General features: G+C 48.3%; 1 protein-coding gene across 1 annotated transcript in view; it reads right to left on the reverse strand.

The window, feature by feature from the left end:
* The window catches only part of LOC144309487 (intermembrane lipid transfer protein VPS13D-like), a 95,980-nt gene extending 72,028 nt beyond the window's left edge, over window positions 1-23,952 (reverse strand). Inside the window, exons 1-14 of the mRNA XM_077890578.1 lie at window positions 23,846-23,952; window positions 20,947-21,119; window positions 15,426-15,503; window positions 12,855-13,045; window positions 12,674-12,754; window positions 9,136-9,252; window positions 6,344-6,448; window positions 4,597-4,767; window positions 4,086-4,186; window positions 3,070-3,238; window positions 2,801-2,902; window positions 2,432-2,633; window positions 1,254-1,433; window positions 48-178 (exon numbers count right to left, since the gene is read on the reverse strand). Of these exons, the coding sequence (XP_077746704.1) occupies window positions 48-178; window positions 1,254-1,433; window positions 2,432-2,633; window positions 2,801-2,902; window positions 3,070-3,238; window positions 4,086-4,186; window positions 4,597-4,767; window positions 6,344-6,448; window positions 9,136-9,252; window positions 12,674-12,754; window positions 12,855-13,045; window positions 15,426-15,503; window positions 20,947-21,043 (1,725 nt within the window). The 5' untranslated portion in view covers window positions 21,044-21,119; window positions 23,846-23,952. The remainder of the gene's footprint in view (window positions 1-47; window positions 179-1,253; window positions 1,434-2,431; window positions 2,634-2,800; window positions 2,903-3,069; window positions 3,239-4,085; window positions 4,187-4,596; window positions 4,768-6,343; window positions 6,449-9,135; window positions 9,253-12,673; window positions 12,755-12,854; window positions 13,046-15,425; window positions 15,504-20,946; window positions 21,120-23,845) is intronic.
* Window positions 23,953-25,943: the final 1,991 nt, after the last annotated feature.

Consider the following 25,943-nt stretch of genomic DNA (forward strand, 5'->3'; position numbering starts at 1 on the left):
AGGTCACAGAGCCCTGGACGGAGCAGCCATCCCACTGCCGTACATACTGCATTCGGGAACACCAGAAGGGGAAACACGGTTCCTTCTGTGGCCAGGTCCCGAAGAAACAGTCCCCCCAGCCGTACTGAGAGCAGCGAGGAATTTCTTCGAGGAAGAGATTCTGCCGATAGCTTCACATCTACAAAAAGATCAACAAAGAGTGGATACTACGCCATGATACCCTCAAGTATTTTAAAGGTATCTGGACGACTAAGTATCATGAAGTCTTTTTCCTTGAAAGTAAAACAAAAAAGCCTACCTATATATCAGTATGTCTGTATAAGTCACTCTCTATAAATACATAAGGAATATTAAAAGCTTTGTAACAGAATGAATGAATTCTTAACAGAGCACCTTATAATTGAGTTCAAGCAATCTGCTAATTCACACTACGTTTGTGCTATCTCAGCTCTCAAAATTATAAAGTCAAACAAACTTTTTTTTTTGGTTGTTTACCTTTAAATTATTGAGATAAGTGGCTATTTTTTGGACCAAAATAAAAGTACGTGTGAGATGTAAAAAAAAAAAAAAATCTGCATATTCATACACCATTAATTCAAAGTCACAAAAACACATCAAACATGGTCAGTCCTCATTATTCACGGGTTTCATGTTTGTGAATTCACCTACTCACTAAAACTCATTTACAACCCCGAGATCCATCCTGGTGGTGCTTCTGAGACATGTGTAGAGCAGAAACAAATCTGAGTCACCCAACGTTCACCCTTGCAGCCAAGGGTGAACCAGGTAACATCGCTCTGCTTTCTTGGTTTGGCTTGGTTCATACTGCACACAAATGCCCCTCTCGTGGTCTATTTAGTGCCAAGCTGTTTGCATTTTTGTACAAATGCAAAATTTTTGTTGGTGATTTCACTGTTTAAAATGATCCGCACACACAGTGTTGCATTCAGACAGGAGTTACAGTGCCGCTGGCCACGAGCTCAGTATTAATGAATCCCCTATATATATTAAATGAACTGTCTTTACACACAGACACACTTGCACCAAGGTCGGGTACCGATCCATCAGTGAACGTTATGATCGGAGGCTCAGAGGCCCTCAAGCCTATGTTCCCCCAGCAGCAATGACCCAGCGTGCAATTGCTTGGTGCTCATGGCCAGTTTCTAGAACAGAACGAGCACAAATAAGGAGACTCAAGGGGATGCTGGTGCAGGCAGGGAGCAGCAGCACCAGGCCGCTCTGTGGGGCCACACCTGACAACTCAAGCTGCAGGAAGGCGCTCTCCTCCGTCTGTGGGGTGCCCTGCTCCTGGCGCAGCAGTGTCACAGAACCCCGCTGCAGCCGCAAGTGCAGTCTGGCAAAAACAAGGTCCCGCTTCGTGTACGCGCTCAGACAGGATGCATCGGTGGTCGGGTCAAAAAACTCCTCGGTGCCTGAGCAATGACAAAGGAAAGACTTTAGGAGAAAACACGAAAACCAAAAACGGCACCACCAGGCACGCTGATTACGGCGACGATATTATTTAACAAGTTTCTCCCTTTTTTTAGGGAAGAATTCCAAAGTCAGGAGTGACTGTTTCATTCCTAATGTAAAATGATCGCAGTTTTGTAGGAAAGCTTATCAACTTATTCTCCAACAAGGGAGGACGTTAAGGCTCATGACAAAGTCCAGCTTAAGCAGCGCTGCCCAAAGCAGCGAAATGTTCTACATCTGCACCGTCTGGCCCAGGCACCACCAACCACAAGTGGCTTTGAGTCCCGTGGCCAATGTGGCTAGTATAACTGAGGAAAAAAATTGTTTTTCTTTGAATTAATTTGAATTTAAAGAGCCATTGGTTTGAAAATGGGTAAACAAACCTCTGGTGTTATAAGTCAAGAAATAGATGATAACATGCGAGAGAGTGACTGCAACAAATGCACAAAGCCCTCCGGTGTGCTGATTATGTTTTATTTCTCTGCCAGCGTCCAGGTTAGACAGGAATACTCACTCTGGAAGTCACTGATCTGTAGAAGTATGGTGTGTGCACACTATATCAGTTTGCTTCAATTAAATATTTTTTTTAATAAAAATAAATAGCCATCTGTGGCTATGGCTACCATAATGGACAGCATGGGTCTAAAGAGTGGCCTTGGACTGATGCTTAAGCTTCAGAGTTTAAACCTTTCGAACTCACCTAGTCCTACAATCGCTGCCACTCAGTCCCGAAACTATGCTAATTATTCAAGTTTAGCAACAAAGTTGTAAATGAAGTATCTCTCAAAAATTTCCTCCATCTCAATCTATGAACGGGAGACAAACCGTTTTACAAATGTCTACTTCTTTTATTTGAAAATACCATGGGCCATTGCACAAACAGATGGATTTTTATGAACCAAGTGTCTCCCTTCACAACAGCCAAGGGCCGGGAAGCAAAATTCCGCTCCCACCTTACCTAGGATCTCCTCGGGAGTCCACTGTTCAGGCTGCTCTGCTGACAGTCCCTCAACCGGTCTCCCCTCAGGGGTCTGCTGCCCATACCAGCCACCGCAGCCAGGAAACCAGGATTGAAGGTACTGTAGCATCCCACTGCCTCCACTGGTCTCTGGGTCTCCAGGAGAGTCTCCTGGAGAATCAAATTGAGGCTCTCGTAGGCTCTGTGTCAACCAGAAAGGAGCAAATATGAGTCCCCAAAGACAAACAAGCTGTGACCTGCCACCGATCATTCTCTGTCCTCCCCATCCCCAAGAAGCACAGCACATCCACACGGAAGCAGTCTGAGCATGTTAGGACTGAACATATCTTCTCACAGAGGATTTCTTACCTCTGCCAGTTCTTCTTGCTTGTGAAATCGCTCATGAACCAGTTCACGCAAAATCTTCAATTCCTCAAAGCTCTGTTCCTCCTCAATCCGACGCATCTCCTCCTGTTTGGGTTAAAACAAAAACAAAAACAAAAACAAAACAGGTCTTATAGCTGCAGAGAAACCAGACACCTTCACAAACTACTCCAAGCACTGAGAGAGAACCCACCTGGCTCCCAACATTCCTGCTGAAAGCCAAGAAACAATGAAGATAACAACAATCCCCTCACCCTGTCATCTGCAGGCAGCAAGCCTCCTTTCAGCTTGCTGAAGTATTTGTCGGTGTAAGACACAGCATCGCGGGCACGGTGTAACAAGAAGTCCCAGGTACAACGCTTCCTCTCCTCTCTGATCTCGTTCAGGTTAGCATTCAGAGCAAAGTACCACCATTCTCGGCAGCTGAGAGGTGTCATAACAATGTTAATTACCTCTTACAATAAAAGCGACTAAAACATCCTCAACCCAGGACAATGTACATAAACAACCCTATTCCTCCTCTGAGACCTCTCTTCTCTTGCCCACCAATACTTCATGCCTCCAGCTCATTTCAACATTAGACTAAACCCAACATGTGAGTAAAGTCAATCTGCTGACAAAGAACATCAAATAATAGATTCTCAACTAAGACATCAATAATAATAATATAGTACTGGATTGGTTTGAATTACCCATAATAGCAGTCCTGTCTACTGACAGAGTCAACTAGTGACTACAAGGTAACGACGATCTTAAGAGAATTAGCAAGAATTTGGACACTAAAGATTTTAAAAGGCATACTTCAGAAAAGACATGAAAATACACAGATCTTTAAAATCTGTAATATACTAGACTGGTCGAGCCTATTACTGCAACAGAAAAAGATTTATTTTTGCTACAGAAATCATAAAGTGTGCTACATAAATGCTGCTCAAATAGCGTGGGAGCAGAGAGACGTAGGAAAGGAGGTACAGAGATCACTGCCAAGTATTTCCCACACGGGCAGATCCCAGTGGAGCGACACCAGTCTACCTGCTAAGTAAGACCAAGAGGACCTTAACTCTGCTGCACTCTACCTGAGAGCGAACCCACAGTGCCAACAAAACGTACAGTAAGAACGTCAACACAGATCAACCACGGAAATGACATTTTAAAGGCCAAAAATATCAACCGTAGTTTAGCTCCAGCCACGTGTAAGCGACAGTGATGCACATTTCTGACCCACAGACAAGGACAGCCACACCATACGGTGCCATTTCCAAGCACTTACTTCTCAGACACAGCCACTCGGGGCTTCCATCTTCGGAACCTGCTCTGCCTCTCCTTTCGCTCCAGCTCCTTGAGGAATGCCATCATCTGCCGGTACTGCAGCTTTTCAGCAGAGGTGGAGAGAAAAGAACTAGGTTAGAACTGACGTGTTTCTTTTACTCCATACCTCGGTCAGGCCACTAAACCGAACCCCAGTGCGCATGGAAGGCCACGTTTCAGCATCATGTGGCACTTCTCTCCAAGCGCAGACAGTGAAGTATTCGTATTTACTATATGTCCTGGACTCTGCCCAGCACTTCAAAACCAAATCAAAACTAACTTGACAGCACCCCAAGCCAACCCCAACCGTGTAACGCACAGTGGGTGCTACACTCGCCACACCTGCGGTCTCACAGGCACGCTCTTTCCCGCTGGGGTGCTGTGAGGCATCTAGACCTTCCTGTCACCATGCTTCCTTTGTCCCAATTACTGGTTCAACAAGGAGAATATAAAGCAGCAGGAAGAAAGAGTACCTGTGAGAGTTTCAAGGGGATGGTCTCCAAATGAATATCGCATTCGATCCGGGGAGCGTGCCGAGACCTCAGCGGCTCTTTGGAGCAGTTTCTCTTCAAGAGAGCAGATGCGCACACAGGCTCCAGGATGTAGTGATGATCGCGGCTCTCCATGCTCTTGTCCATGGCCTCCTGAGTGTCACAAGAATGTCTGTCATCATGGCAAATGTTTTCGGGATCAAGTTACATGCTGGTATATTACCGAATTTACAGTTTATTACCTCAGAATACCAAACCAGGACAAAAACAGGAATCTAAAGCTTGCTAGTATTTTTTTTTTTATCTATATTTCTTATTAGTTAAAACATTCCCATGGTTCAAAACTGAAAGGCAAAAAATGGTGAAATATCTCCTTCCAACTCCCATCCTCCAGCCACCCAATTATTCTCCCCAGAGGCAACCAATAATACCGATTGTTCTGTATCCCCCAGAGGCATTCCGTATATGTTCAGACTGATCCATGATTTTCTGGTTTTTTAACCATTCTCACACAAATGGTACACACATTGTCTTACCTCGGTTCTTTAAAATCAATACTAAATCTTGAAGACTATCCCATATTCATCATAAACATCTTATTTTTTCTAACCACATACAGTTCAACTGTATAGATGTACAGTATTTATTTAACTGTATTAGCAAAATGAAACCATTCTGAACAACAGCATGCAATCCAAAGAAAATCTTTCGTGGGGGGGGAAATGGAGTCCCTTTTTTCCATTCTACCTAAACCACCGACAATTCCTTTACCAAAAGATTAAACTCAGAATTTTTTTTTAAACCTTTATTTTTTTTAAGATTTTATTTATTCATGAGACACACACACAGAGAGAGAGATAGACAGAGACAGAGAGAGAGGCAGAGACATAGGCAGAGGGAGAAGCAGGCTCCATGCAGAAGCCTGACGTGGGACTTGATCCCAGGACTCCAGGATCACGTCCTGGGCTGAAGGCAGCGCTAAACTGCTTAGCCACCTGGGCTGCCCAAACTCAGAATTTTTTTATCCTTCACAAGCACTAATACTTTATGTCCCATGATTTTAATGACTTTCTAAGTACTTCTTAAAGGAATACCACCAAAGGTGACGTTTCAACATATATATAATAAGAAAGGTCTTCTTTAAGGATCAGATCTGGTGCTTTGTTCACTTAAAATCTAGATGTCAAATTTGTGACAGCTTAAAGAACAGGTAACTTGGGAATCCCTGGGTGGCTCAGTGGTTTAGCGCCTGCCTTCAGCCCAAGGTGTGGTCCTGGAGTCCTGGGATCAAGTCTCACATTGGGCTCCCTGCGTGGAGCCTGCTTCTCCCTCTGCCTGTGTCTCTGCCTCTCTCTCTGTGTCTCATGAACGAATAAAATATTTTAAAAAATTTTAAAAAGAATAGGTAACTATAATACAGGATGTTAGATGTATACCATGGACTACTATGCAGGAGTCAGAAGCAATGAACCAGAAATATAAATAGTGACATTAATCTTAAAAACACAGCTTTAAGTGAAAAAAAGGAAAGGAACCTAGAATGCAATACAAATGTGAAACATATCAGAACACTGTATATTGTTCAGCATTACATGCACGCAAAGTACCTCCAGCAAACTCATTTGGCATGGACACCAGTGGAGAGAGAGAGGGCTGTGGGCGCGGTGATCAGAGCCACTGAGAACAGAAACCCATGCAGTAGCCCCACACCCTTCCACCAGAATCGTACCTGTAACTCCACCTGGGGCAAATCCCCCAGGAAAGTGCAATCGACATCCCAATAGACACTGAACTCTGCTACGTCTAGTTGCTTCTTCCGCATTAACTTCTGTACCTGAGGTAAAACAGGGAAGAACACATGAGCCTCTTTATTCACAGACTTATTCATTCAATAAACCAGGTCTGAAGAGGCCTGCATCAGCACTTTGCAAGGCACCGGGAAACAAAACTGAATTAAAACATGGCTTTGCTCTTAAAGTGTTCAAAATCTAGCTAAGTAGGAATACACACACACATCAATTTTAATGAAGCAGAAAGCAGAAGAGTACGTAAGATCCTATGAGCAAACAAAAGAGAAAATGTCACCGTGTAGATGAGCATCAAAAGCTGTATGTTTCTGGCACAAGGTAGGCAGGGTAGGAGGGAAGCATGGGGACACAGGTCCAAGTGTCCGGTCCACCATACAAAAGGCCTGGCAGCTTCAGAAGCTGGTGACTACATCTGGGTAAAAGGAGCTCTGTACTCACAGTGTGAGGGCAGCACTGGTACAGGTGCACGAACACACACTTGGGAGTAGAGTTAAGTGCTAATAAAAGCAGCTTGGAACGCTACTAGGTTTACTGGGTTAAGTAGTTAACCCAAAAATTCACGTCCTCCTAGAACCTGCGAATGTCACATTATTTGGAAATAGGGTCTTTACAGACGTAATCAAATTAAAATGAGGTCATAGTGGATGACCGGGTCCCTAATCTAATGACTGGCATCCGAAGAAGAGAAGGCAGACACACAGGGGAGAAGACCATGTGAAGACGGAGGCAGAGGTGGAAGCTATACACCCAAAAGCCAAGGAATGCTAAGGCGTTCCAGAAGCAAGGAGGGACGGTTTCTTCCTCAGAGCCTCCAGATAAAACTAGCCCCACAAACACCTTGATTCCGATTTCAGGCTTCCAGAACTAAAGAGAATAAATTTCTGTCATTTCAAGTCATTTAGTTTGTGGTAATTTGTTAAGGCAGCCCGAGGAAACTAATACACTAGCAAAGAAAGTTTATGCCATACTAAGGAGTTTGGACTTCATACTTGAAGGGACATGGAGCCACCAGGATTGTGAGGAAGGCATGCCACCAGGGGCAAGTATGTGTTTTAGAAACAGAACTCTGGCAATAGTGCAAAGTAAAGCTTCCCACCCTGGTGTGCTAGAGAAAAAGAGACATGAGTGTATCAGGAAATGAGCAAATTTATACGCTCAAGTTACATTTAAAAATATCAGGCTTGGGATCCCTGGGTAGCTTAGCGGTTTAGTGCCTGCCTTCAGCCCAGGGTGTGATCCTGGAGTCCCAGGATCGAGTCCCACATCAGGCTCCCTGCATGGAGCCTGCTTCTCCCTCTACCTATGTCTCTGCCTCTCTCTCTGTGTGTGTCTCATGAATAAATAAAATCTTTAAAAAAAAAAAGAAAAAATACCGGGCTTAACCACCTCCAGCCCTCAGCAGTCACATGCATTTGCCCCAGGGTCCTGTCCAAATAATATACTTTTCCTATGTGTGCCATGATGTGGAAGACAGTGGGAAGCATTGGTTTAGAAAGAAACAATGGCCTGGGATGGAAGCAAGGTCGTGGAACAGCATGTTTATTAGCCCAGGCCAAAGCTTACAGGATACTGAAGTAAGGCAGTTGCACCGAGGATGACAGGAAGAGACATATTTGAGACATTTTGCAAGGAAACTGGCCAGATGCTGTGAGCGGCTGGATATTGAGGTTAAGGAATATGAAGCAAAAGGATGAGCACAGGCTTGTGGAGATAAGTGTAACGGTAAGGACACATGCTCCAGAGCAAGGGTGGCAAACTTTTTCTGAAAAAGTCCAGGAAGTACATATGACGGCTTTGTGGATCACAGTTTCTGTTTTAACTACTCAACTCTGCCCTCTGGGGCACAAAAGCAGCCTTGAAGCATATGTAAATGATGACTGTGACCATGATCCAGTAATTCTTTACAGACAAAAACGGGGGTAGGGGAGATTTTGCTCTACAGTGCAGTTTGCAAACCCCTACTCTGCAACTGGTCCATGTGGGCTCAAGACCTGGTTCCACCATTCCATCACTCTGTAACCTTAGCGTCCTTAGCTGTGTGCAATATGAGGCTAACAGTGGTGGTAAAAAGTACTGAGAATTCAGAGATAAATCATGTAAGCACAACAGTGGCTGGCACAGAAAACAGCTCAAAGGATGTTAGTTTTATTCGTTGTAACATTCGGTAACTTGTTAGAGAATAAAGGGAAAAATTTGGTTTCAGGGAAGCAAAATGGGCCAGTGAAACATAAGGGGATAATTTTGCTTGTGACAAGCCTAAAACACCACAGAGATGTCCCATAGGTAAAGACCACGAACGAGAAGGTCAGAAGAGAGGTGGAGAATGGGGTTCAAGACGTGAAGGCATCAACCAATATTGCCAGGGCACACCAATTCTAGGAAACAGAAGCCTACCCCAGTAGTACACATAGCATGAGAAGAAAATCAAAGCTGAAATCTTTTCTGTGACTCAGTTTCCTTGTGCATAAAATGAAAAAGACCTTAAATGTTAATGTGGTTCTGAGTGAAATAACAAAACATCAGAGAAAATGGGCCACTTCCCTATTCCGGCACATTAATCTGTTGACACAGCAAGAAATATACATTCCCACCAAAGAACGTGGTAAGAAAGAATGCGATCTCCTTTACAGAACATGCAATGACCAAAGGCAGAGCCCCAAATTCCCCAGAATCAGTGCTTTCTTCCTAGCTTGCAAGCACAGTGCATACTCACAGGTTCATTCACAGCATTCTGCATGGACACATTCTTAATACAGATGCCGAACGCAAAAGGATGGGACGGATTAGTAATACCATCTTCGAAGCGCAAATGAACATCTTGAATTTTTAACTGCAAAGGGGAGAACAAAAGGAAAATGCATTTAGACATGTGCTACAGGTAGACGTCAAACTGCCCTTGAGCATTTAAATAAGCCACAGTAGTCCTGTGGCGGCCGAAGAGGCGGTCGGGAAGTGGGTGCTTCCTGCTGGGCCGCTGGCCGCTCCGCTTCGGTCCGCTCGGCTTCAGTCCGCTCTGCGGCGGGAAGCACCTTCCCCACAGGACATCAATGCAAGCCTGAATAAGAAAAACAATTTCTTCCTCCTAAGCCATGACATATCAGTTATATAGAAATACCACTTTGGGAAACAGTCTCCAAGAGAGCCTTGATGAGCTCATACAATCTCAACAGATCACCCCCCAACTTGCCCTTAAAGTTCTCCTTCAGTTTGATAAAGCTATAATTCAGCATTGGCGCAGAGGGTTAGGAACAGTCAATTTCAGGGGCTCTCTAAATACAAACAGATTCTGCAATAACGTGTGGACTTTTGTATTGAATGATGTTGAATTCAGAGAGGTGACAGAACTTATTAAAGTGGATAAAGTCGGGATCCCTGGGTGGCGCAGCGGTTTGGCGCCTGCCTTTGGCCCAGGGTGCGATCCCGGAGATCCGGGATCGAATCCCACGTCAGGCTCCCGGTGCATGGAGCCTGCTTCTCCCTCTGCCTGTGTCTCTGCCTCTCTCTCTCTCTGTGTGACTATCGTAGATAAATAAAAATTTAAAAACAAACAAACAAAAACAAAAAAGATATACAAGTGGCCTTAAGTATGTGGAAAGATGTCCAACATTAGCCATTAAGGAAATGCAAATCAAAACCACAGCAACTTAGCACCTCACACCCGCTAGTGTGGTCATCCTCACAAGACAGACAGTAACAAGGGTGGATGAGGTTGCAGAGAAGTTAAAATGTTCCCACATCAATGGTGAAACTGTAAAACAGTGCAGCCTCTTTGGAAAACAGTTTGCCGGTTCCTCATAAAATTAAACACAGTTACCAGATGACTCTAGCAATTCCACTCCCAGGTATATACTCAAGAGAACTGAAAACATATATTCACACAAAACCATATACATGAATGTTTACAGCAGCATTATTTGTAACAGGCGAAAAGTGGAAACAGCCCAAATGTCCATCAACTGATAGGCAGATAAACAAATGTAGTATATCCCGAAAACCGCAAAACCTCTCAGTATGGATAGTCCATTCAACCTCCTAGGCAGAGAGATCTGAGCACATGTTAACACAGCTTCTAGCAAGCCTAAGGCTGTGTCCCTGGGACATTCCAGCCTCATTCTGAGTTCCTGTCTGGAAAAGCTCAGGGCTGTTTGTTCCAGCCAACGCCTGACATTAGGTCCCTGACCTCCCTTTCTTAGAGCATGTACCAAAGACAGCTTACAATTGTGAATCCTTTCTCTGTCTCTATGAGATATGTATGTATCTCCTACAATCAAGGACTTGAAAACCATTCCTCTGAAATGTCATCACCAGGAAGGACAAGACCAGTCTCAATCTCAGTCTCTGTCTCTCGGAGCACAGAAGCCCAGCTAGCAGATACAGCTGATCTTATCACATGGACACTGACCCTGGGTCATTTTTCACCTGAGCCCTCCCCCACACGGATCCCCTGCCTCTCCCTGTCACCCCTGTGCAAACTGGAGTAGAGCTCTGTTCTTTCCACTTTTGTCAACAGTTATTGGGAAAAAAAAAAAAAAGTTATTGAATAAAATCTGTTTCTACCACTGTAACTAACATTCAACTTTATCTCTGACAATCTGTATCTTTGATGGAATACACTATTCAGTCATAAAAAGGAATCAAGTCCCAGAATATGCCACAATATGGACGAACCTTGAAAGCATTATGCTAAGTGCGAGAAGCCAGACACAAAAGGCCACATGGTGTACGACCACATGGATAGGAAATGTCCAAAATAGGCAGTTTCCATAAGAGAAGTAGTTCAGTGGTTGCATGGGGCTAGAGGGAGCGGAGGAAAGGGTGTGGCTATAAGTGGGGATGCAGTTTCTTTTGGGGGTAATGAAAGTGGTCTGCTATTAGGGACTGTAATCTAGGCACTTTGTAAACACACTGAAAAAAAACACTAGAGTGAGGGGATCCCTGGGTGGCTCAGTGGTTTAGTGCCTACCTTTGACCCAGGGTGTGACCCCGGGGTCCCAGGATCGAGTCCCACATCGGGCTCCCTGCATGGAGCCTGCTTCTCCCTCTGCCTGTGTCTCTGCCTCTCTCTCACTGTGTGTCTCTCATGAATAAATAAATAAAATCTTAAAAAAAAAAAAAAACACTAGAGTGGAGCCGCCTCACCTGGGTGGCTTAGTGGGTTAGGTATCTACCTTTGGCTCAGGTCATGATTCACCTAAGATCAAGACCCTCACTGGGCTCCCTGCTCACCAGGGAGTCTACTTCTCCCTCTCTTTCTGCCTCTCCCCCCACTTGTGCGCGCGCTCTCTCTCTCTCTCTCTCTCAAAATAAATAAAAACTTTTTTTAAAAATTAAAAAAAGAAAAAACACTAGAATGTATACATTAAAAGTGTGAACTTCATGGGATATGAACTAAATCTCAGTTAGTTCAAGCTATTAGTAAAAATAATGATGAATTATTTAAAATAAATGACAGCTAAAAAAAATACAACTGTCTAAAACAGAATTCAAAGCGCTCACCTCAAATGTACCAATCTCTCTGTCAATCTCATGACAGTTATGAAACCAACAACCTCCGACAGTTTGAGGGGAAGTAGTATACCTTGAAACCATTTGGCCTGTGTCACGTTGGCATTGCAAGAAAACCCCAGAGGTGCTATGTATGGGCTTACTCTTAGGGCATTTGTGAAAACGAGAGCAGACCCTGGTCTAGTTTTTGAGGAGGAAAACAAAACTGTAAGTAAAGTAGAAACCGTGGCCACCAGCCCTGACACTGTAACTCATCAAACCACCACCAGATCCATCAGTAGGAGATTAAACATCTCCGTGGGCTGTCCGCAATTCACTATGGAATCAACTAGAAACTGTGTATTCAACCTCTCTCGTTCTACAGATGAAGAAACCAAGACCGAGAAGTGAAGTGATTTGCCCCGAAATGATCAGTCACAAAGGTTTAGGTGACCTGGCTTCTAAGGAGGCACATCCTTTCGGCAAGTGAGTCCAACATTCAAAAACAAAGCAAAATGTGAGTGAAAGGAAAACTCCTACTGACACAAGCTGAAGCAAGAAAAACCCATGTCTGCCCAGGGCTGGAGACTTGCTTTTCAGGTTTTCCTTTGGCGCAGCCTGTAAGAGCTGACCTGAGCAGTCAGCCATGGCTCAGAACATCATTTCAGTTGAACCTACAAGAAACATGGTACCGAGAAGCAAGACACAGTTAAGCTGGAGAAGTCCCTGTCATGTTTATACTTTATAAAAAAGTCAGGAGGACTTACTTCAATATTCTCCACAATTCTCGTAACTACAGAGGCGGTAACTGAATACCAGTAGGACTCCCCCTTCCGCTGGCGTTCATTCTGCAAAGGAAAGAGCTGGTGTTAGCAGATCCAGTGCTCTGCTCACTTCATGTCTCACCGTGGCTGGTCTGGGTCTGGTGGCCGACGGGGTGCGCCTCACCTTCCATCTGTCCTCCAGGGCTTGAAGCAGAGCCTTCTTGCGCTCCCTCTCCAAGAGTTTCTCCTTCTCATCATCGAAATCCTCTAGCTTTTCAGGGGCTCCAATTAAGTGAAGGCTGGAGATGGAGATCACCCAAGGATCCACGTGGGGGCGATAAAAGGGAATCTGAAGAGTTACCTTCCCAATTAAGCCTGGGAAAAGCAAAGTCTTGTCAAGTATCCATCCACATTTTTACTTCTTACTGGTTTTCTGCATCCTTTTAGTTTTCTATAAGGAGCATGAGTATTTTTACCATTTATTTTTTAATCTAAGAAAACAGGCAGCAGGTTCTCATACATGGGAAACAGAAAGCTGTAGGCTGAGATCTGTAAGAACGAGGCACAATAAAGTACATGGAAAGCCCAAAGTGGGGGCGCCTGGATGGCTCAGTTGGTTAAGTGCCTGCCTTCGGCTTAGGTCACGATCTCAGGGTCCGGTCCTGGGATCGAGCCCCAAGTTGGGCTCTCTGCTTACCAGGGAGCCTGCTTCTCCCTCTCCTCCCCACTTGTGCTATCTGTTGCTATCTCTGTTTCTAATAAAATCTTAAAAAAAGAAAAGCCCAATTTAACCCTATCAAATGCAACACCTCGCTTCTGCAAAGTCCTTCTTCCCCAAGTGAACTACCTCTTAAACTTCCTTGTCTTTTCTCCCCACAGCACCTGCACAAGCCCATGAGCATGAAACTCATTTCTTGTTCATTATTACTGGGCTGGTTGAGAAGCACTTCTTGGCAGTTACTCACAGTATATCCAGTCTTGAACACACCAACCGAACTGTGGTTAAAATGCTACAGTGGCACTCTATCGAGAAAGAATCCTGATTCTTCATGAGAACTCAGACTGATTTCCCAAATGCTACCATATTTAGCAGTCTCCTAGGACACAGGTCTTCTTTAAATTCAATTAATAAGAGGCAAGTTACCACTAAGGAATAACGCAGAAGAATATCTGAACTGTCCTAAAGGATCTCTGGAAGATCCACATGGCCCAACTAATATGCTCCCTCTGAAAGAAACACATGTTTTCTGAGTGATTTCTACCCTCTAAGATCTAGAATTCAAATAGGATTGATTTGTTGAAGATAGGAGAATATTAACACCAAGTGATCAACTGTGTAATCCAGTAATAAATTAAGAAATGGCAACAAATAATTAAAACATTTTAATTTGGATTTTATCTAGAAAAGTGAAAGTCTTTTCTATTTAATAATTTATATCATAACTCAAACCACATACCAACGATATGCCAACTCACAAACAATTTAATAATAATTAGTGTGCGATTGTAATTCTAACCTAAATTATTGGGGGGAAGAGGCATGTCTGATAAGTTAGGTGACAGCAAAATATAACCTCTATTATATTTCATTTACTTTTTGGAGAAAAAAAAAGTAAAAGAGGGTCATTTTTGCAAAAATATTAGGAAACTTCATCAATTTCCCGCAAGAGCCTTTCCTAATCCTTTGACATTCAAATAATAACTCTTTGGAAGTGCCCTCAGTATCATCATTCCTCAGTTTCTTTCAGATTCTCATTTTTCAGTGCCTTTGCCTGTGATTCCAGCAGTTCACCCATCACTCGAAGTGACTTCAAGAAAGCCTAAATCTTTTGCAAGATTTCTATCCTACTTCACCCAGCAACTGATTTGCACTGTACTTGCATTTTACTGTAACATAAGTACTCAAAAGTAATGAAAAGACTGACATCAACAAGCTATTACTGAATGATGACGCTGCGTCTGAATAGGGACTAATTTTATACATGGTCATTTAACAAAGAACTTTTATAAAGATTTTATTTTTAAGTAATCTTCACACCCAACATGGGGAACGAACTCACAACCCTGAGATCAAGGGTCGCGGGTTCCACTGCCTGAGTAAGCCAAGAGCCCCAACAAAGAATAAATTTACTCCAAGACAATTCTTGTTTCCTTACCAAACCTAGTAACTGCAGAACTCCTACAGTAACTGCAAACATCTATTTAGTGTGCTAGGCATTGTTTCGAGTAATTTTGACGCAGTAACTCATGCATTCCTTTCCACAACCCTCTGATGTAGGTACAATGATTATCATCTCATCTTAAAGACTAAGAAGCACACACAGAGTGGCAAGGAAACTCCCCCAAAGCCACGCCGCCAGAAAGCACACTGTGCCAGAGCCCACCTTTCATTCAATAAACAACCTCTCAGTAATATAATGAACTCTCCAAAAATAAGAACCCCCTGTATCTAGGACAGAAGTTCTCACACATTAGGAAATGTAAGAATCACCTGTGGTACTTATTAAACATGCAGGTTCAAGGACACTCCCTTGGCAGTTCTGATTCAATATGTCTGGGAAACACCTGACCTCCCCACCACTGCCCCAAGGTCATCCTAATAGAAAAGGCCAAACTTGAGGACTGATCTAAACTCGGTATTTCCTATCCTGCCTCTTCCTGCTCAAACAGAGCCAAACTCAAGGGCTCTCAGTTTTCCTGTCCCATGCAGAATAAGACTCAAAACTGCCTCCCTCTCCTGTAGAGTTCCACACACCGGCTTTGACTTCAAATGGTAATTCTAGTTCTTTCAAGGCATCTTTCTTTAAGGGCAAGTTTTCCAACTCAACAGCACCTGAAAAATAAAAATGACATCATGAAATGTTCACCCAACATATGCAGTAGGCACTTACTATATGCAAATCATTAAAAGTTAAAGGTGAAGTCTTACAGCTTAACCCAGCTATAAAAAGCCAGGAGTAACCCCACAATCAGCCTGTGTACACTAGCTTTACTAGTTTCCCGAACCATCCCGTTCTGACAGCTGAAGCTCACCAGCAGGTGAAGGGTGTAGGCAAGGATCTTTCTCTATAATAAGGCAGACAGTAAATACTTTAAGCTTTAGACTATCTGTTGTATATTCTCTCTGGTTGTTTTGTGTTGTTGGGTTTTTACAAGCCTTTAAAAAAAAAAAAAAAAAGCCATTCTCAGTTTGGATTTGACCAGCTAACCAGTTTGCAGACCCCTGGTTTAGGCAAATATTCGCCATCTAAGTCACCTGGGAAGAAATGCAGGCTCCTAGACCCCCCTCAAGACATCTCTGGGATTGAAACACAGAAATTTGACATTTTTAACAAGCTCTGGCAACCCACCCACTCCCCCAAAATGGGTATATTGCACATAACATGAGAGCCCATGAGAATTAAATAAAGATGGTCACCAAAGGGAATTATACTCTCTTCTGGAAAGACTAGCTCCACATGTTCTCTGCATCTATGCTTGCAGGCCTAATTACCTGTTAGAAAGCAAAGAACAAACCACCGCTGAAGGTCCTTTTCAGACCCAGCTTTTATAGGACTGAAACCAAGAGGTACAAGATGTCCCTGAACAGCCGAAGCATAGTGGAGAGGGTGTGGCTGGATCTCTCCCTCTCCTCGCTGTGGAAGTCATGCGAACACACTGATATACCACTCCCCAATCTGCAGCAGACACCGTGCTGGCCACTGGAAATACAAGAAGAGAAGGCGGGGTCCCCGTCCTAAGGGGCGGAGGAGACAGCCATCATTCTACAAAACTGCACCACCGAAGGCAATTTCTGAGAACAGAGAGTACAGACAACTGCCCAGCAACCATTAACTGGTACAGGAACTCAAAAGAAAGGCAAGCCAGCCAGAGACAAACCAATACAAGAAACAATTATTTTTTTCCTTTAAATGACTGTTCAAGATTTGTGGGTAACTGGCTTCTAAAGTATTCAGATCTAGCAGCTTGGCAGATGCTAAGCAAATGCAACCAGCTCACGTTGTAGACTTCTGCAGGAACATGTGTCCCCACATAGCTTAAGACGAACCAAAAGGAGAAGTTAATAACCCCAGAGAGCCCAGAAACAACTCTATTTCCACATTTGGGGAGCAATGATCATAAGTAGGGGGGAAACATGAAACATGTTCCTCAACAGTTGAAACTGACTTAAAAGGAGAAAGCACATAGTTTCTTCTTTTGAAGAGCATCATTTGCAATTTGAATCATTTGCCCTATTTTTCAATACCCAAATCTGTCACAAAGGCGGCTGGCACTGGGATTCCTTGGCTGCTGTACATCTTGGGGAAGTGGAAGGAATGGTAGGCAATACATGCCAGGAAAAATTAAAGCTGAAGTGCAGAGAGCAAAAGAAGTGGTCTAGGAAGGAGAAGACCCCAGGGAAACAATGAGAAGAGGGCAGCCCCGCTGCCAAAACAAAGGAATCGGGCAAAAACAGCAGCAGCGCTCAGCGGTTCTGGAGGGAAGGCTCTCAGATTCCCCACCCATTCAAATATGCACCCACAACTGCCCTGCTGGGAAAGGTCCCTCCAGGGACCCACAGTAGGTACAGTGCTCTTCGCTCCTTTCCAGGCAGATGACGTGCGGGCTTATTCCTGGATGTCTTATCCACAAACTCCTCAGCTGAGCTGAGCAAGAAGGCGAGTCCCTAGAACCAGGGTAAATCTGGAGGCTGGTGGCTTTTTGGTCAGCACTGACAACTAACTCCCTTCCCGCGCCCCTGTGTCACTTAAAAAGTCAGCCTGAGGTGCAGAGTGGATAAGGAACAAAACGGTGGGGGGACCTAAGCACTGGGCCCCATATATAAGATAGGCCTATTGCCCAAGGTTCAAAGTTCCTGGCGTGACACTGGCAGCTGCTACCTCCTGGCCCCAAACCATCCCAAACACGCCCTGCGAGTTTTCTGCCTCCTGCCTGTGCTCACAAGCCTCACTCTACCTGGAATGTGGTGACCCACCCCGGGCCGCCTGCCAGGATCCTGCGCTACCACCTCCGGAATGGCCTTCCCGGCATCCTCCCAACAGGGTGAAGGTCGGCCCCCCTTGGCACCCTGGCGCACCGTGCCTGCGGCTCTAGAGCAACAGCGTACGCTGCCTTGTACTGCCGACGAATTAACAGGTCTCCGAGGGCAGGGCCTACGGCGGTGGATGTGGGGCAACAGGAACAGCATGGGAGATCCTACTGGAGCCAAGAGCTTCGTGTCCATCATCTCATTTGATCTTCACAACAATATGAGGAAATACCATTATCTTCTCCATTCTGAGGTGAGGGAAATCAGGCGCACAGGTAAGCCGTATGCTTAAATACCAGAGCTGGGGCATCTGGGTGGCTCGGTTAAGCATCTGCCTTCTGGGCTCCCGGCTCAGTGGGGAGCCTGCTTCTCCCTCTCACTCTCCCTCTGCAGCTCCCCCTGCTTGTGCTCCCCCCACCATGTCAAATAAATACATACAATCTTTTTTTAAAAAAACAGCGCAGAGCTGATAGTAAGGGGCAGCACTAGAGTTTGTGCCACGTCTCTCTGATCTCAGGCGGCAAGAGGGACAGGGGTGAAGAGGAGGCTTCAGTAACTTGCTCATGGTTACGAGCAGCTGTTACGAGGGGTCTTCTACTGTCCCCCCTTTTTGTATTATCCGTAACACACACAGCCATACCCTAAGCAGGTGCTTAGTGGTGTCTGCTGAGAGACGGAACAAATAAAATCGTAGACATGTTCTCTCTCCTTCCACGACTCGTGTGCTATTTTGCATTGTTAATCACTTTCCATATGTGCACCCAATCCAGCCCTGAAGTCCAGCCCAAGCCAATCACATGCTGACGATCATGAAAACGGCAGATGATGGTAACTAACACTGACCGAGGCGCCCTCTACACCCCGAGCAGCTCTAAGCTCTCTGACCCGCATTAGCGTGTCTAGTCCGCAGAACCTTATGAGACAGTTAATATTCTCTCCTCCTACAGAAAGATGCTACAGAAAGAATTTGAGAATTTATGAAGGACTGGAGTAATTTACCCAAGTTACTGGTAAATGGAGGAAATGGGATTCAAAACCAGTCTGGCTGGCACCTGGGCAGCTCAGTCAATTAAGCGTCTGACTCTTGATTTGGGCTCAGGTCATGATCTCAGGGTCATGAGATCGAGCCCAAGTCAGGCTCTGCGCTGGTTGTAGAGCCTGCTTAAGATTCTCTCTCTCCCTCTCCCTTTGCACACCCCCCACCCACCACTTTCTCTCTCTCTAAAAAAAAAAAACACACACACAGACATAGCCTACTACAAAACTCATACTCTTGACCACTGTCTCCATCTCCTTGGCATCTCCCAAAGCATCTCAGACACTAAATATCTGCAGATGGATTGAAATAATATTCTTATTCCTATACAGTACCCTCTGCCTCCAAATATGCTTCAACTATAACTGCAATGCCCCAACACTTTCCTAGCCAAGCATTGTGGGGTGATTTAAATCCATAAGGAAGGGACACCACACTAATACCGGTTATGAAAGAAAAATTATTTTTCTATTCTGCACAGAAAATATTTTTTAAACAGGAAGCACAGAAAAGCACTTTGAAGCATCAGAGAGACACACACAGTTGCCATTACGAGAGATATCCTAAAACGGAGATCCGTTACTAGTACAGAATCCATGATACAGCAGATACCACAAATTTTATTCATTTCTTCGGCAAACATCCTCTTACCATATTAGTCTTAAAAGAGCTATCTCTTTTATAAACAAGGTTATGATTTGCAATTCTCTTTCTAGGCCCTGTTACCTGTCCTGTACAACCTAGTGAGCTCCACAGCATGTAGGAGAACTTCAGTAAATGACCAAAGAGATGACACTGGACACTACTCTTGTACTTTGAACACATCCTCTTCCCTGACAGATTGGTCACTTCCATCTTGCACTTAGCAGCTCCCTTCTAAGGATGGGACAAAAAGGTCAGGACAGAAGCTAGAGATGAAGAAAAAGCCTACTTCTGTCTCCAATGAAAGGGAGTGGGAGGGGCGACTGCAGAGCTCCCTATAGCCTATGGCTGCCACGATCCTTTCACTGCTTTAGGTGGGTCAGGAAAAACCTAGAAACAACACTTCTGACAAGTGAGCTACTGGCACCCCATTCTCAGACTCTCCCACAATCTGTGCCGCTGCCATCCCCACTAACCTGTCCTGGGCCACCTGCCAAAATCCATATCCCCAGGAAGGTGAGCTTTCTGCCGTACTTGAGATCTCCTTTCCACTTACTGTGATGCTACATGCTTGCAGACTGACTTTATCTCCTTTCTCCAGATTTGTTTGAGTGTTCCATTGTGAATAAAGAGAAATTTAAAAAAGAAGGGGGTAGAAAAAGCAGTTTTCCAAACCTCACACCAGTTTCCTGCACTGCATTAAACCATGTATAAGCATTTACCAAAGACAGGCCCATAAAGGCTAAAATCTCTCAAATGTTATTCTTTTGAAGACCCTATAGTAACATAGTTTAAAACTTTGACTTGATGTCTATTATAAACCAGCAGCAGGACAGAAACTTTAAATGTCATTCCATTTGCTCCATTTGAGTCTTACAGCAACTCTGGAGAGGTATACTACATGCTTTTTCTAAAGAAACTGAGGCTCAGAATTTCAATGGCTTGTTCACATGGCTAATAAGTAACATAACAGGATTTGAAGCCAATGTCACTGTCATTACATCATGGCCACATCCATAAAGCTTCATAAAGCTAAAAAATTAGGGCAGCCTGGGTGGCTCAAGCAGTTTAGCCCCGCCTTTGGCCCAGGGCCTGATCCTGGAGCCCCGGGATCCAGTCCCATGTCGGGCTCCTTGCATGGCGCCTGCTTTTCCCCCTGCCTGTGTCTCTGCTTCTCTTTCTCCTCTCTGTGTATTCTCATAAATAAATAAATAAATAAATAAATAAATAAATAAATAAATAAATAAATAAATAAATATCTTTTAAAAAATACAGCTAAAAAATTAACTGCGATAAAGCACAATCAGCAGCAGTATAGTCTTTTTTTTTTTAATATTTAATAGTTCCCTAAAAGCTACAGCAATACAACTACATACTTAAGTTATCCTGTAATAATAATCAGTGTCATGAGGGAGAACTTACTTCCTTTTACACATATTTAGTACAAAGCCATCTGGGCATTATATTTTATTATTCTTAGTATAACAAAACAAATATTTAAAAAAAAGAGAAAGAAAAAAATGTCATGTGCAGTGGCATACTTTACCAAAAAGAAATACGTGTACTTGCCTTTCAGAAGCGCAACAGAGAGCTGGTCAGTGTTCAGGTTGTTGACGTATTTTCCCAGATAAGTATTGAGAACCCAGGCTACAAGACCTTCCAACATGACTATATCCTCAAGACAAGGTGTTTAGAAATCATGGATCATTCTTTATTTCTCTCTCTCATGGTCATAGAAGAATCTATGAAAGAGAAAGAAAAAAAAGGAAGTCAAGAGAAAAACCAGGTGATTTTCTAAGCTGATCTCCTACCTGACCTTCCCTATAGATGGACGAATGCAAAGCAGATTTAGAAAAGATGGGGGTAAAGAGCACTGCAAGATGCCCCGTTAGCAGAGAATCAAACCAACACGTCTACATTCTGACACAGCTACAAGGAACAGTCACTTACAAATTTACCAAAAAATACCTATAATTCCAAGCTGTCTATCTTTTTGATGTAACGGATCATTAAACTGCCTGCCTTTAGTAATTCACCTTGGGACTAGACTGTCCTGCTCAGAGGTTCTCATCCAAGTGTAATTGGGCAATGTCTAGACACATTTTTTGGGAGGTTGCTATTGGTATCTTGAGAATAAAGACCATGGAAACAGCTAAACATCCTATGATGCACAAGATAGCTCCCCCACAGCAAAGAATCATCCAGCCCAAATGTCAACAGCGCCAAGGTTAAAAAAACCCTGTCCAAAGACAGACAGGAAAAGAAAGAACCCTGTCAAGGGTTCTTAACCCATTAAGACAAAAATGCCTTAAGAGATTTCAATGAACTTCATAGTCTGCAATGATCCTCTTTAAGCCTTCCCTAATTCAGTTTTGCAAGTTTGTTTATCAAGAGCATTCCTAAAGTAACATAAATGAGAGGGAGGAGGCAGTGGTTTATCACTGTTCTTAAATGTTCTGGAACTGCATTACAGGTACCCAGGCACCAGATGATGCTGATATAACGAACTATCTTACTAATACAAATACAAGAAATCCTCTGGTTCCAGCTACAGTATTTACAGTCAGTACGACATTACTACAACCTAGGAGAAAACTGTGTGTGTTAGCATCGCAAAAAATACACCGATTACTTTTACTACTACAAAAAGTTAACACGAGGGAACTTGAGACACGAAAGTTTAAATGAGTTCTGAAATCGCTTGGCTAGCGTGTAGATCCCAATTGGAACGGTGAGTTCCAAGTCCTGCTCGGAGCCAAGCACCTCAGACACCAGCCCACCACGCTGGACACTCCAAATTTGCTCTGGCACACGTCCCACTTGGAACCAGCGCTTTCAGGATCCTTTCCAGACACGCTGCCCCAAGCCCAGGGATTCATGTGTGTGCCAGAAGACACACGTATCCCAAATGATACCTCCTCACAAAGACCCAAAACACAAGGCCCTGGAAGAGTTTTAGATCCTTTTTTTCTTTTTTAAATTTTATTTATTTATTCATGAGAGACACAGAGAGAGAGGCAGAGACGCAGGCAGAGGGAGAAGCAGGTGCCAAGCAGGGAGCCCGACGTGGGACTCCATCCCAGGACCCCGGGGTCACGCCCTGGGCCAAGGGCAGTCGCTCAAGCACTGAGCCAACATGACTGTAGGTGCCCCAACCCTGTAAGCTCAGCTGAACCTCCAGGAAAGGCCGACTATTTGTATTTGTATTTGTCAACAGTGTCTTGCACTTGCAGCAAGATCTTCATTCCGCCGTCGGTGACAGTGAAAAGAGAAAGGTAAATAAACAGTATTTGATGAAACACTCATTTCTTCCCAAACGTCTTCTTAAGCCCTATTTTGCGTAAAACAAAGGATGTGCTAGAGATCACTGGACACATTTGTTCAGAGGAGAGATGACAAGAACAAATTATTAAAAAAATAAATGAATAAATAAATAAGATGGGGGGATCCCTGGGTGGCTCAGCGGTTTGGCGCCTGCCTTCGGCCCAGGGCGTGACCCCGGGGTCCCGGGATCGAGTCCCGCGTCGGGCTCCCTGCATGGAGCCTGCTTCTGCCTCTCTCTGTGTCTCTCATTAATAAGTAAATAGATAAATCTTTAAAATAAAAAAAAAAAAAAAAAGATGTGTTTAGCGGCCTGGTGAGAGACATTTGTGCCCGAGACCTTCAACAGGTCGGCGCGGAGATCGGGGAGCACCGGCCCCAAGCGCCCCCGCCAGCCGCCGGCGTCGCCCCGAGCGCGGTCCCGGCCCCGAGGGTGGGGGTCCCGGGCCCCGAGGCTGTAGCAGCGCAGCGAGGCGAGCGGATCCCCCGGGGCTGCGGGGTCGGGCAGGGCCCCAGCCCGGCGAGGCGGGCCGCCAAGCGCTCCGGGGCCTCCCCCGACCCCCGACCCCCGACCGCTGGGGGCGGCCGCGCGACCTTGGGCCGGGCCGACAGAGGCCCCGGGAGGCGCAGCTCCGCGGGCCCGAGCACGGGGGGAGCCGGCGCGGGGTCAGGGGTCGGGGTCGGGGGTCAGGGGGCGCGGGGGGTCGCGGCCCTCGGGCTCCCGGGAACCGGGCCCCGCCTCGCAGGTGGAGGCCGGGGGGCGCGGCGCCGGGTCCCGCCCCGGGGAGGGCTTCGGCCCGGCCGTGACCCCGGGGCGCGGTGACGGGCGGCTGGAGGCCCGAGGTCGCCGCCCCCGAGCGCGGGCCCCGAGCCGGCGGGCGCTGAGGACCCTCGGGGGGCGGCCCGGCGCCCGTGCGGGGCTCGCGGGGTCGCGGCTGAGCCCTCGCACCCCGGGGCCGGGGCCGGGGCCGGGGCCGGGGCCGGGGCCGTGCGGGACCGGCGGGGCCCCGAGGAGCTGGGCGGCGGGAGGCCGGCACCGGGTCCCGGGTCCCAGGTCCCGGGCGCGCTCCCGCGGCGGGGCCGACACACAGCGGGCGCTGGGCCGCCCCCGCCCCCCCGCGCCCCCCCGCGCCCCCCGCCCCCGTACCTGCCGCCGTCCCGGCCGAGCCCGGCCCTGCGCGGCGCTGCCCCTCCCGGCTCCTCAATGGCGCTGGCCCGCGGCGTCCGGCCCGCCCAGACCCGACCAATCGAGCGGCCGACGCGCCGGCGCCTGCCCAGCCGAGCGCCGAGTCGTCGAGGAGGCGCCCCCTGCCGCCCGCAGCCGCTCGCCGAGGCTCAGCTGCAGCCGGACCCCCGGAGGCGGGGGGGGGGCGGGCAGCGGAGGGGGGAGCCCGGGGGGAGCCGGGGGCGGGGCAGTGGGGGCTGGGGGGCCGGGGGCCGGAGACCGGGGGAGGGAGACTAGGGTGGGGGGCGGGAGGGGGGAGACGGAGGGCCCGGGAGAGCCTAGATGGGGGGGGAGAGAAGGGGGAGACGGGGCTGGAGGGGAGACGGGGGCGGGGAATGGAGGGGCAGGGAGAGCCTGGCTGGGGGGAGGGGAGAGTGGGAGATGGGGGCGGGGGACGGAGGGAGGGGCGGGGCGGGAGGAGGGAGACTGGAACGGGGAGCCTGCTGGGGGGGTGGAGAGGGAGGGCGCAGGGAGCCCGGGGAGGGGGCAGGGGGCCGAGGCCGGCAGGGGAGCAGGCGCCGGAATCCGCGGGGGTCGGCGCCCAGGGCTCGGCTACAACTCCCGAGCCCGAGCCACTTCCTTGCTTAAAGCAGCTCCGCTTACACCTGAATTAAACCCAGCCCTTGGAGAGCCGACCCCCAGGCTCCTACCGCGCTGGTCCATTCCCGCGTCTGCCAGTCCTCCTCGGGCCCCGCCCCCGATCCTCCTCGGGCCCCGCCCCCCGGTCCTTCTCCCGCCCCCCGCCCCGCAGTCCTCCTCCCACCCCCCGTCCTCCAATCCTGCTCGGGCCCCGCCCCCGATCCTCCTCGGGCCCCGCCCCCAGTCCGCCTCCGGGCCCCGCCCCCGGTCCTCCTCGGGCCCCGCCCCCAGTCCGCCTCCGGGCCCCGCCCCCGGTCCTCCTCGGGCCCCGCCCCCCAATCCTCCTCGGGTCCCGCCCCCGATCCTCCTCCCGCCCCCCGCCCCGCAGTCCTCCTCCCACCCCCCGTCCTCCAGTCCTCCTCGGGCCCCGCCCCCGATCCTCCTCGGGCCCCGCCCCCAGTCCGCCTCCGGGCCCCGCCCCCGGTCCTCCTCGGGCCCCGCCCCCAGTCCTCCTCGGGCCCCGCCCCCGATCCTCCTCGGGCCCCGCCCCCAGTCCTCCTCGGGCCCCGCCCCCCATCCTCCTCGGGCCCCGCCCCCCGATCCTCCTCCCGCCCCCCGCCCCGCAGTCCTCCTCCCACCCCCCGTCCTCCAGTCCTCCTCGGGCCCCGCCCCCGATCCTCCTCGGGCCCCGCCCCCAGTCCGCCTCCGGGCCCCGCCCCCGGTCCTCCTCGGGCCCCGCCCCCAGTCCTCCTCGGGCCCCGCCCCCGATCCTCCTCGGGCCCCGCCCCCGATCCTCCTCGGGCCCCGCCCCCCGATCCTCCTCCCGCCCCCCGCCCCGCAGTCCTCCTCCCACCCCCGTCCTCCAGTCCTCCTCGGGCCCCGCCCCCAGTCCTCCTCGGGCCCCGCCCCCCAATCCTCCTCGGGCCCCGCCCCCCGATCCTCCTCCCGCCCCCCGCCCCGCAGTCCTCCTCCCACCCCCGTCCTCCAGTCCTTCTCGGGCCCCGCCCCCGATCCTCCTCGGGCCCCGCCCCCAGTCCGCCTCCGGGCCCCTCCCCCGGTCCTCCTCGGGCCCCGCCCCCCATCCTCCTCGGGCCCCGCCCCCCGATCCTCCTCCCGCCCCCCGCCCCGCAGTCCTCCTCCCACCCCCGTCCTCCAGTCCTTCTCGGGCCCCGCCCCCGATCCTCCTCGGGCCCCGCCCCCAGTCCGCCTCCGGGCCCCTCCCCCGGTCCTCCTCGGGCCCCGCCCCCCATCCTCCTCGGGCCCCGCCCCCCGATCCTCCTCCCGCCCCCCGCCCCGCAGTCCTCCTCCCACCCCCGTCCTCTAGTCCTCCTCGGGCCCCGCCCCCAGTCCTCCTCGGGCCCCGCCCCCCCAATCCTCCTCGGGCCCCGCCCCCCGATCCTCCTCCCGCCCCCCGCCCCGCAGTCCTCCTCCCACCCCCGTC

Source organism: Canis aureus, unplaced genomic scaffold (assembly GCF_053574225.1).
Source record: "Canis aureus isolate CA01 unplaced genomic scaffold, VMU_Caureus_v.1.0 NW_027326424.1_RagTag, whole genome shotgun sequence".
Taxonomy (NCBI): domain Eukaryota; kingdom Metazoa; phylum Chordata; class Mammalia; order Carnivora; family Canidae; genus Canis; species Canis aureus.